The 12,860-nt window shown below is 46.0% G+C and overlaps 1 protein-coding gene across 1 annotated transcript in view; it reads left to right on the top strand.

Moving 5' to 3' along the window:
* The window catches only part of LOC119386654 (coiled-coil domain-containing protein AGAP005037-like), a 118,154-nt gene that overhangs the window by 99,199 nt on the left and 6,095 nt on the right, over positions 1 to 12,860 (top strand). The window contains 1 exon segment of the mRNA XM_037653936.2: positions 181 to 220. Coding sequence (XP_037509864.1) covers positions 181 to 220 — 40 coding nt within the window.

Genomic DNA, 12,860 nt, shown 5'->3' with positions numbered 1-12,860 from the left:
TTTTGATCGTTTCTGTAGTTCTGTGTTTATTTGTGCTTTAATGTTTGTTTTTAGATTTACACCATTTTTTTCCTGCTTACATCCGTGCTTCTTTGTGGTGAATTGTGGGTTGAGTGGGTTCAAGGTTCTTGAGTTTCTTACGTTCTTTTGTTTTGCTCTCCCCTGAAACCGATACTGCAGCCTGTGGAGAGGGTACTCCACACTGGGATGGTCGGATAAGGTTGGTGTCAAAAAGAATGCGAAGCCCGATTTTGAGCCCGAGCCTATTCCTCGGTAGCTGAAGCTCATGGATAGGTGTCTTCCTTGCTGAAAATTTTGTGCTTATTTTGCTTGACAAATTTCTAACGGTGCTGCCTAACAATGGTGCTGTTGCGTGAATGTTAAAACAATCGCAAGCTGCAAGAGGGTCAGTAACATGTGATGTCGACTTCAAATTCAAATTTTTTGCGTCGTGTTGATAACATTATCGGTGCTGGATTTTATGGTTTTATGGGTTGCCTCACGAAAATAACATTTGATTAGATGCGGTCTTGGTGACGTGGCGAGGCCACGCACTCGAGTGTGGTACCATAGCTAGGGATGTTCGTGGGAGAGGGGCACCCTCTCGACTGGGCAGTGGGTCAGGATGGGGCGTTGGCTCGCATCGTCTTATACAAGGGTGGGGGGAAACACGTGGACGATGTGCTACAATTTGGCTGCATCCATGCTGGAAAGAGCCAATGTGCCCAGAACGTCTGAAAATTTGAATGATGGTTGAAACATTTTGCGGTCAAATTTTCTTCGTTATGCTGGGATTGAATGTATCAAATGGGAATAATGAAAGAGACCTCGGCCGCCTTATCCATTCTCTCACCGCTTGAAACCGAAGGTTCCTGCGGCTCGATGTCATGTTTTTTATTAAGGGGTTTCGAGAATTTGCGTCATCTCCACTTTCGGCATCCTCGCGAAGAAAATAGACCGTGGATGGGCTGCAAAAGGTTACATGATGGTGATTTGCAAAATTTCGCTTTGTCGAAATACAGTGGCATCACGTCGTTTAGCATTCAAGTGGAAAGGTATAGGGAAGCATAGTATGTGCTCCTTCATTATACACGCGCTGACGGGACATCTTTAAAAATGTGTGAATCGAGACACCTGATAAGTATATTGGTATGTACAGTAGCGCACAATATGACTTCCAGCACAGGAGTGCGTGGCCTCATAAGTTGAAAGACTGCGCATGGCTTCTACTATAGCTCTTATTTCCATAACTAAATGCAGTTCTCTCACTTGCGGATGATCCCAAATAAGAAAATGTCATTTAGTTGTGCAAATGAGAACAAGTTGAAGCCATATGCAATCTTTCAGCTTATGAGGCCACGCGCTCTCGTGTTGCAAGTCATATTGAGCGCGACTGTACAGGCAAGCCTTCTCAGCAATGTCATTTATACGTGCGAGTGCGATATGAACTATTATAAGGAGTGAAAGGCATGTAGATGTTTTTTTTTCCGACTGCTGAAATTTTAGGTCAATCTCGCGTTACCAAAAATTTTTAATTGTTACCAATCCATATTGCTACCGCCGAATTGATATTCATGCTGTAAATTCACCAGTCATAACGTACCCGTGTGGAAACTGGAAGAATGGAAAAATGGCGGCGTAAATTGTAATGGTGATTTGCACAAGTTCATCCGTCGCAGGTCTGTATGCTCCTTGGTGGAGTACTTTTTCTTTTTATGCTGCTTGGGGTTGCGTCATTGCTGTATGGCTGGCTGTTTTAGTTCTCGGCTGTCACGGATGCTATCCCAGAGTGGCCACGGGAAGCTCCATCGTTTTGTTCAATTCGCCATTTTGTCAACTGTGATTGGGGGCAGGGCGGCTGTTGCCTTGGTTATCGACTAAACGCGCGAACTTAGCTGAAATTGAATGTCGAAGAAAGTGGTTATAAATCTCGTACAGCTCAAGAGTTCTTTGCGGGGCTAGCAGTGCCGCTGCGCAGGCGCTGCTGACATTGCATACGTGACCGTGGAGCAGTTGAGTGCATTTTCTTTTCTTCTCCATATGGAACGACGTGCTGAGTAGATGCTTTTTAGTGACGTGCTTTTTTTTAGTGAATTATCATTCATCATATTATTTCAATGCTTTTAGTACATCACCACATCACTTAATTTTAGACTCATGGTTTAGCAAATACTCCACGTCGGCCATGAATGCTCTTTTGGATGAAGCGATAGACTACTGCGCATACTTACATGCCTTCTGCTTCAACAACACGGGACTCGTTCCATGCTCTTAAGTACTGCGTAATGCGTCGTGAAAGCTGGTATGTGCGAGAAATCTGTGAACAGGCATGTTTCGTTGTCCCCATATAAAAAATTGGCCGCGTATCTGCGTGCGTCGCTGCAAATGTCGTCTAAAGACGATAGAAGAGGCGCTGCGTGAGATATGGACGCCATCTGGCAATACGTCGGGAAACATGAGTGCTGTGTTGCGGGCTGGTAGTCCCGGCGCAGCAGCAGGCGAAGACCGGCGGTGACCATCGCGACCGGCGGGGACGCCAGCCAGCCCGAACACGCGGTTTGGCGGGAAGCGCCCGAAGCAGAAGGAACGTCCGCACTCAACGAGTGCTCTCCACGCACTCTTTTATTTTACACGTCGCCTGATTAAACAGGAATGCCCAGAGCGGCACCCCATGGCATTCATACAGTGCAATACGGAACCGAACCGAAACACAACAATGAGTTCGTGCAGAGGGCACGGAGGAAGACACGTTTCAGCGCAGTTCGCATTTTCAGCGCAGCTTAGAAAACTAGGGTCTCTAGAATTACGTATCTATGTATATTCTATTAAAGGAACACAGCACCTAATACTTACCTAGTGATGTTGCGCCTCAGATATGCGTAATGTTTGCTTTTTGAATCAACAATGTACACAAGTATGAACCTAGTCATCCGTTCAAGGTGGCTGGCCCTCGGGCAAGTGGTTCACTTTGGCCGCGTGGCTGAATTGAGGGACGTGCCGACAAAGAGGAAAGACAGAAAGACAGACCAAAATTTAGGCGTTTAAGTTCCCCAAGGAAAGACTATCGTCTTAAAATATAGTCCAATCGTCCAGTTCACTTGAATTTGCAGGGGACATGCGCCTACGATGCACAATAAAAGTGCCGAAGCAGTAAGAGCTCTATAGACACACAAACGCGCGCGCGCACATGCACACCACCCGCACCGTACATACATACATACATACATACTACATACATACATACATAATTACATACATACATACATACATACATACATACATAGAGAGAGAGATAGATAGATAGATAGATAGATAGATAGTAGATAGATAGATAGATAGATAGATAGTAGATAGATAGATAGATAGATAGATAGATAGATAGATTTGACGGATGACCCATCACATATCATTAACGTATGTGTGACTGAATTACAGTCGTTAAGATATTCCTGCAAGACTCATCCACGATGAATGTCGACATCGAAGCGCTTAGCGTTGGTGTATCTAGCACAGACAATATCGCGAACGCCGAGTGATGTTACGTAGGATGTATGTACGCAGGCCGGACTCTTGAATTGCGCGTCTACTCGACAAGTTGCGTCACCTGGCAGAACCAATGCGAAGTCTGCGTAGAGTGCGCGTGCGAATATATATTAAACAAAATTGTCCAGATGCATATTCTTGCAAACACAACTTGGCTGCTCGATTCAGTTAAAGACATACATATATTCCAAGATTCTTTTCTTGCTGAGTAGCGCCCTTCGCCCATCGACTCAAGGATGCGTCAAGGAGGTTTATAGAAGAGTTGCTCATACTATGTACAGTTAGAGATTGTTCGTGAGTTTTATTCAACTTTGTTGTAGCTTTCTACCGAAAGGATTCACCAAGCTTTCCCTGGCTTCAAACTGGACGATAGCGAATTGGATTCACAGCACCGGCGCGTGTACTCGTCCCATTCGAACGTCCTTTATTTATTACTTACTCTGTCTGCTCGGGCAAAGCCTATTCAAATTGAAGCCGGCATGATTTTTGTGGTTCCAGCTGAGAACCAGGTGGGGTCTTCTGAGTGTGCCCCAAAGACCAGAGAAAAAGTGATGCAGAAGTTCCTGTGGCGGAACTCTGTGCCAGGCGTGTCGACTAATCCCAGTCGAAGAAGTGCCTTCTTTACAAAACTCAACCCGTGTGCCTCGTGGACTGTCGTTGCACCCTGTCAGTGTGCGTCTCTGACACATTGCACTTGTTTTGTCTTCCCTGTTTTTTGTATCGTGTGCACCTTATCGCAACCTGTGCGATCGACAGTGAAGACGGAGAGACGCCAGGCGCAAGGCAACAGGCAACGGTAATCACGTTTCTCCTTAGATAAGGATTGAAAACAATCATAAGTATGGCTTAAGGGTCCATCACTGGTGCCAGTCAGGGAGAAAGTTCATTGCTGTTGGCGGACGCGCTGATATGAAACATGTAAAGCAAGCTCCATTCCTGGTAACCTGGCCTTTCCGTAAGGCTGAATCACGCATGCTCGTCATGCATACTACTTGCACTCATCTCATGAAATAATGCTGAAGAGCGCTTGCACATGACCATGCTGATTTTCTGACGTTGACCATGTGTGCACTAGAAAGTGTACCGAATCGCGCTGAAATTTTTGTGTCAGCGAGCGCCACCACACGTGTTCGCGCATTCTCACAGCCTTCGCTTGGGACGCCCACGAGCTCTGTCGCACAGATTCCGCCTCTGCACCATGAACTATTGAAGGAAGCACGTAAGAGGATGACTGAGCGTGCGTGTATTTGATGGATGACTGTATGTATGAGAGTCCGCTTGAAAGAGGAAGAAGCGTTTGTTTATTAATGTGCTTTTGACAGATGGGCGAAGGAACCGGCGTGCTTTATAGTTGTGCGCAAATAATGCAACTCACTCCTGTGTATGGCTTTCATAGACTACGGAAAGGCATTCGGCTAAGTGGAGACATTTGCGTCGTCAAGAAGCACGTGAAACACGTGTGAACGCCCTAGCCTACATATACGAAGCTTCCACAGCTACGCTGCTTCTATACCAATAGAGACAGGAAAACCAGAAAGGTCAGGCAAGGAGATAGATTTCTGCAGTGCTTAGAAGCACTACATGCCTGGAAGTATTTGAACGATGAGATTGGAAAGAAATATGAATGAAGATTAACGTAGAATATGTCATTTACGACTAGCAGGCACGTTGCAGCAATAATGGCGACAAATTAAAAAAAAAAATGAATGAAGAGCTAAACCGAGAAAGCGTTGAAGGAATGTTGACTAAAGAATTCGCAAACAACCAAGGTACTGTTGCGAGTTCCGGCGAAATACGAGAGTATAGACTACTTTATGGGTGGATTAAGGTGCCGCCACATTGGGCTGTTTACCTTGCCGTTTTGTATCATAACAACTAAACGAACAGTGCTACGGTGGACGTACACGCATGAAAATGGTCAGGTTGGTGAATTCGACGTTTCCTAATCTTCTCAATTTCGGTCACGAGGTACAAGAATAAGAAAACGTTTAACACCCTAGGTGTCGGCGCCCATGCGTATTATGTAAAATCGACTATATATGTCTAAGACAGTTACTAGAAGGGAACCTACTCAAATAAGGGAAATTAACCGATCAATAAGAATGGAATGGTGCGCATACGTTGCACATTCCAAACCCATGACTGCAGCTTACCGCTGTTCATAACGCGGAAAGTGTACAGTCATTCTATATTACCAGTACAGGGAGCAGAAACTTGGAGAATCATTACATATTTCTTTTATATGGGGCAGAAACTTGGAGAATAACAAATAACTCGGCAAGAAGTTACGAAGCTCGCATCATGCGACGCAATGAAAAAGCATGCGTGTATCATAAAAAGATTGGAGGGAGCAGAACGGACAGGAGAACAAACTACCTAGGTTAGCGGCATTTTATTAATGTTAAGAAGAAAAGGGGGCCAGGGCACGTCACGGCATACGAAGGACAGATAACCGATGGTCAGCTAGAGCGGGGGAATGGATACCAAGATATGGGAAACGTAGCCGAGGGCGGCAGGGGTTTAGGTGGGATGGTCAAATTAAGAAATTTGTAGGCGTAAAATGGAATCAGCTTGCGCAGGACAGGGTAAATTGGATATAATTGAAAGACCTTCGTCCTGCAGTAGACATGAGATGTAGGCTGATGATAGTTAATGACTTGCATTACCTTAATTGATGAACAAGTGAAATACATAGTGAACTATTAAATGACCCGTCCTCGTTACTGACGCCTGTGTACGCACGCAATGAGGTATAAAAATAGCAAGGGGTACTCTAAACCATACTCTGAAAATGCGTAGTCCTCCCTGTGTAAAACGCATGGAAAGGCACGACTGTCTATTACTTCCCTGTTATGACTGGCATTGGCACACCTCTGATTTTTCTTTTGAATTAGTAGCTATGGGTCGATCTGGCTTTTTTTTGTCATGTTGGAGAGTCCACAGAGTTTATGGGGAGCTTGAGAATCCAAGGAAGTGCAGCCGTACTGTTTCATTGCACATTAAATTCGGCCGGTTACTGTCTGGATCGAGGAAAGACACGTATAGAAGTTCCGTCTCCTCCATCAAGCGCCCAAGAAAGCGCGAATGAGTTTTGCGCAGAGTAGACGATTTTCCCGCACAGCTTCCAAAGTGCACCCGCTATGTTACGCGGGCAGTGCAGTGGCCTGCATGGATATTTAAAATCGGATCTCTTTCAGCTTTTCGTTGCGGCGGGTAGTTCGAGCGGGAATTATCATCATCATGAATTGGTACGCGCTCGCTTCGTTTTCTTCAGCTTATGCGTCGCTCCCACGACTCGTGCGCCTATTTGTCCCGCGTGGAATGCAAAAACTACGATAGTGGAGTCTGTTACAAGACTAAAAATCACGTAACATGACGTAACAAATAGTCACGTGACTAAAATTACGTAACGTCACTCAGCTAGTCACGTGACTAAAAATTACGTAACTAAAATCACGCAACATCGCGTAACAGCTGTAGTCACATGACAGGTTCCCGCCATGAACCACGTAACAACTAGTCACGTCACTAAAATCACGTAATAGCTGGTGTCGTGACGTGCCCCCGCCAGAAACCAGGTAAAAGCTAGTCACGTGCCTAAAATCACGTCACATCACATAACAACTGGTCACTTGACATGTATAGTTGTTGGGGTTTAACGTCCCAAAGCCACGATATCATTATGAGGGACTCCGTAGTGGAGGGCTCCGAAAATTTGGACCATTTGGCGTTCTTTAACGTGCACTGACATCGCACACTACACGGGCCTCTAGCATTTCGCCTCCATCGAAATGCAGCCGCCGCGGCCATCACATGACATGTTCCCTCCATAAACCACGAAAATACTCATGACTAAAATCACACACCTCGCGTAACAGCTAGTCAGCTGACATGTTCCCGCCATAAACCATGTAACTAGTCGTGTGACTAAAACCATGTAACTTCTGTACCAGCATATGTCACATGACATGTTTCTGCCAAAAACCCCGTAGCAGCTACTCGGGTGACTAAAATCACATAACACTAGTCACGTCACTAAAATCGCGTAACGCTAGTCACGCTACTAAAATCACGTAACAACTAGCCACGTGACTAAAAATCACGTAACATCACGTAACTAGTCACGTGACATGTTTCCACCATAACCACGTGACACGTGCGTAGTGTGGGGAACCGACCGAAACCGGAGAAGAATAGCCAAGTCTACCCACACTCAGTAGAGAGAAGCAAGGAAAGACAGGGGGATCATTATTAGCAAAAACTTTGCATCTCCAACAAGAGTGTGAACATTACTAGCAAAATTTAGATAGGTCGAGCACTAGCTCCACTGTTGGTTACAGCCTTGCGTCACTAGTGCAAGCTGCGCACATTTTTTACGTATATATTGCCTTCGCGAAGCTATCTCTTTTTCTGGCTTTGTGCGTAAGAGAACGCGACATGAGAAGGCCGGTGCCCCCTATAGCTTGATACCTGCCGTCTACCGCTCCTTGTGCAGTACGGCCTTTGTTACAGTTTCAGTGTGCTCTCCTGTCAGCGTCGTATTCCCTACGGGAACATATATACGTCATACGTCGGGGAGGACAGGTCAACTCTGTATAGCATGACTGCATAATCACTGCTACGTTGTGCTTTGTCAAAAACGTTCTTACATTCAGCGCTCTGCGCCACCGTGAATTTTCGTGATGACCATTTCACGGTTGTGGAAATCCAATATTGCGGACGCGATGAGGCCTCAATTTCAAGCGATTGAGAACTCCCGTTTTGTTTTGAACACTCTATCCGCTACTTCGTACAAGTTCCGCTGCTCCATACTGCGTTACATTCGAACCCAGGCACGTGAAGTGGTTCGCTTAACAACTGAGCTAGAAGAGACATTCCGCGTCATTGTTTTTAACACCAAAGTGTTTTATGCCGGGGTCCACCAGAAATTTCGGGACGTATTTCCGTCACGGAAATACGTTAGTAAAATACACACAATCAGATGGCAAAGAAAACAATAAATAGAAGAAAAAGTTCCATAGATAAGAGTCGAACCCACCGCCTATCGGTCCGCGACGATAAGTGACGGACGCTCCAACCAATGCACTTCGGTCACTTGCAAGCGGCTTCACGAACGCGCCTTTTATCACTTCTGCTTTCCTCTCACAGTGCTCTTGGTTCGCGGGTGGTGTGGCCGTCTGGGAGCGGTAGAGTGAAGTAATGGATGGCCTCCGCGATTAGCTCCGGCAACACGCCGTTGCCACGGCCGTCCCGCTCGGCGCATTTCCAAAATAAGTGCTATTTTCTTCGCTCCCTACACCGTGAGGTGGCGGCTTTAGCTCAAGCCTCGCTCATAGCATCCATCCATATTAAAAGAATAGCTCTGCGACCCTCGCCTGGCTGTCACACCACGTTTCCCGATCGAACCGTGATAAATCACAGCCAGACTATAGGGGAGACACGGCGCGCGCGTCGCGTTTGCTGCCGCGTTTCTAGCCCGGCCGTGGTGTGTTATTTCGTTACATGTTAATTCGTTGACATTCCGCGGGATGGCGACCTTAGCCCAAGCTCAGTAAAGAAGCACAGCATCCAATAGCCGACGCCCTTCTGGCTGTCATACCGCTTTCTCTGATTACGCTCTCGCCGTGAGAATGGAACGGCCTGAGCAACACTAGCAACGGCGCGTTGCGGGAGCCAATCTCGGTGGCCACGAGTAATGCATCATGCCACTAAGGCACCGACTGCGAGTGGTTCGGTAGTCTCAGCGTGGCGGAGGCTTTCGCTGCAACATTGTACAAAACTCTATGGTCGGTGATATTGCGGCGTCCACGGTGATTCGATTCGGTGACGACGCAGTTACGCGATTCGCCTTTCGAGTCAGCGTGCGACGCCTCCCCGGCAGCGTAGGGCCGTTTCCAAATGGACTAACGTGATTTCTCCGCCGTCTACAGCTTCGACGGCAGTGGTACCGACTACTAGGGAGCGCACACCTTGCTGCTTCTCTCCTCAAATGACGGTGTGCTTTGAAAGAGTGCATATCGAGTACCAGTGTTTATGTGCAAGTTGAAGCCATATTTGCGCGGGATTCACCATAGGCTGTGTCCAGAGGTATGCTAAATATTACAGCTGCCCCGAAGGTTTAATCACGGTTATGGACGTTAATTCTCGGGATGGAGATGTGCCACCAGGCGTCAACGTGGGTGCGTCCACATCAAGCGGTGCTATAGCTACCAAACACCAATAGACATTGTGGAAGCTCTCGTATATGAATGTATAATAAACATTCAACTACTTCTGCGTGGACACGTTTTACTTTCGTGTTATACCGATTCCATGACGGAGGGGTCAACACTTTTTTTTTAATTTGGCTTTTATCACACTAAACAAATCACTCTCTTCCAGGCTGTGTGAATAGTGATTTGGGCGAATAACTTCGAAGCGAATTCGAATAGCAGGTATAACATATCAAGAAAAATGAGTATATTTTTATGACGCAACTAACCTGCACAAGTTGAAGCAAGGCATGTGCAAATGTCATCCTTTTTCGTTCTATGGGCAGTGGAAGCAACTTTGAATAGGAGCAGGATTTGACTTTTGGTAGATTGCAAGTAATAACCTGTAAAATACGTTACGCTTTAATATTTACTTTACTTAGAGATATAGGCCGGTATAACGAACTTTTCCCCCCAAAAATGATGAATCGGTGTGAGGGTAATAAGTTCACTTCACCTTGAAGTGTGGCTTCGCGGCAGTGCGGATTCCCCTGAATAGGTGTATTCATGGTACATCACCTCTCTACTGCAGTGAAACCACCTTTACAGGGGGGCTACATACGGTTTATATAAGTCTATTCGTTCATTTCGAATACTTCGGAATTTCCAATAATATCAAATTCGTGTCGAAACGAATTCGAATAGTGTAATATTCGTTCGAATATTCAAAGTGCGGGAATATTCGCACAAGCCTACTCTCTTAACTTCTTTCTCAAGATTTGCTCATTGGAAACAGATAGTAAAGACCTGACGCGGAATACATTCAGCACCATGTTACGCCTAAACAACTTATAATACAAAAAACTGTGTGAACATTTCATCAAGGCACACATAAAAAGTATTTCTCCAAGTACAATGAACAAACCCACGCAGAATAACACGATGTCGAAATGCGTCGCAAGGAATATGTTATCTCGGTTGCTTTTCAAAACGGATACCGATTGCTGACATTTGTTGAAACTCATTACGTTACTTGGGGTGAATTCATGCGTATTTTATCATCAGACCGTAAGGTTGTGAATAATTTAAGTCGATTGATTACGATGTTACTTATTATTCAGCATATGTTGCGATGAGGCGTCCTAGGTCGCTGTATTCATTTTAGGCACTGTCTTTAATATTAGGTGCGCTTCAACGCAATGTCGAGATTTTTAGAAACGTTGCAGCTCAATGTTCGCATTTCTGCATATTGTCGGGTAACGATATGCGCGGGTTGGAGAAATGATCTACCTATCTACAGGATCCCCCAGACTTCAGGTTTCCACGAGACTGGTTTGCAGATTATTATTGTTATAGAAATTAGCTACATGCGACAATTTACCGTCCTTACAGTGTTCCACGTAATGTCCAAATGCGATGCGCGGAGGGATGAGGCAAGAATGTGTACGAACACATTAGGGGCACCTTGCCGCCTGCCGCTTTCATCTCGCGGGTGGCCTCTTCCAGGCAGTTATCCCGCAAAGCGACAGTACCTCCATACCGTCCACAGAATCACTCCTTTTGCGATTTATGCCGCTGCCGCCCAAACGGAAAACCAATTACACGGGCAGTTCCTGCAAGCCCGCTCTTTTGGTCGGAGAGAGTTGCGAGCCGGTACAAAACGCAGAACCGTGTGGGTGCAGGTAGCTCGAGACATCGGCGTCTGTCATATGACTGCCGCGCTAGCGATGCAATGTTAACAGCGTGCCGCTGCTTCCCGCACGAAGGCGCCCACGTGCGGAACGCCACCGCGGCTTGCTTGACGCTATAAGCGGGTGGAGGGAAGGCGGGAGAAGATAAACTGAGGCGTGCGAGACGGAGCTTGTTTTGGTCAGCAGAAAGCGGCGGCCTGGCAGCGATGGTCGTAAAGGGCTTTGGTGGGTGCAAAACCAGCGAAGGAGCATAGTGGTCGCTTGCTGCGCGTTTCGTGCTCATAAAGTTGACATGCGCTGGCGGATCAGTGAAAGGCAACGCGAATGCATATGCTCGAGAAGTTCTGTCTTGCACTCTTCAAGACGTTGTCATCAAAGTCAGCGTTCGTGGTCACCGAGTGCGAGATGGGCATATATGTGCGCACCATCGTGGTCAATTCAGTCAGTAAGCAAAAACTTACTGCAGTGGATTGGGCCAACGAATCTATGAAGCTTAATTTGTTTAGTCGTTTAATGCATTGGCTATAGTCCGTGTTTCGCCTTTGGAGAAACCAGACTTTTATCTGCAAAACAACTGACCACCTGAAGAAGTCACGACTGATCTGTAGGGGCGTGCAAACAGTACAATTTTATATCGAATCGATTTCGAATCGAATAGTGACTAATAGTGGCGAAAAATATCGAATATTGAATCGAATACTGAATACAATATATTTTATTGAAAATTGAAAGAAGGAACTTAGAGATGTAATCTGCTCATCTCCTCGAGCACATAACGCGCGAGGAGTGACTGCTACCGAAAGACTACAAATTGTCCTGCAGAAACAAGCTGTTCCACATGATCTGGGTTCACGTTCTCTCGCCGTGATGTTACGGTGTTTCCTGCAGTTGAAAACATGCGCTCAGAGGGCACATTAGCAGCAGGGACGGGAAGGCATGGCAAAGCAATTTTGGCGATACCCGGATAAAGTGCAGCTCCATGCTCGTTCCAGTATTTCAAAGGATCGCCCTTTCTTGGAAGCAGGGGCTCATTGAAGCTTTTTTGAACCTCTTGACTATAATATCTGAGCTCAGCGTGCTGTTTATTGTTTGACGCTAGCAGTTTCACAGTGTCCCAGGCTGTTCCCTGGCCTTCTTTGCTGGATCCAAGACGTGCTGAAACGGCATAATCTCCTTTAAAATAAACATGTGCTCGCTTTTGAACCAGGATATCCGTGAAAGTTTTAACTGAAGACCTACTGTAACGACGTTAGCGTTAATTTTAGCCACCGCACCCTAAACAAGTTGCGCCACTGGCCTTTGTCACGTTTGAGTGTCACGTCCAGTCGAACTATTTTAAACTTCTAATACTTGCTATTTGACAATCGAATCGAATTATTCGAGTATGTATTACTCGATCGAAATTCGAAACTCGAATATTCGCACACCCCTACTA

This window comes from Rhipicephalus sanguineus, chromosome 3 (assembly GCF_013339695.2).
Source record: "Rhipicephalus sanguineus isolate Rsan-2018 chromosome 3, BIME_Rsan_1.4, whole genome shotgun sequence".
Taxonomy (NCBI): domain Eukaryota; kingdom Metazoa; phylum Arthropoda; class Arachnida; order Ixodida; family Ixodidae; genus Rhipicephalus; species Rhipicephalus sanguineus.
The sequence above is the reverse complement of the archived record's forward strand: the minus strand, read 5'-3'. Positions and strand labels throughout refer to the sequence as shown.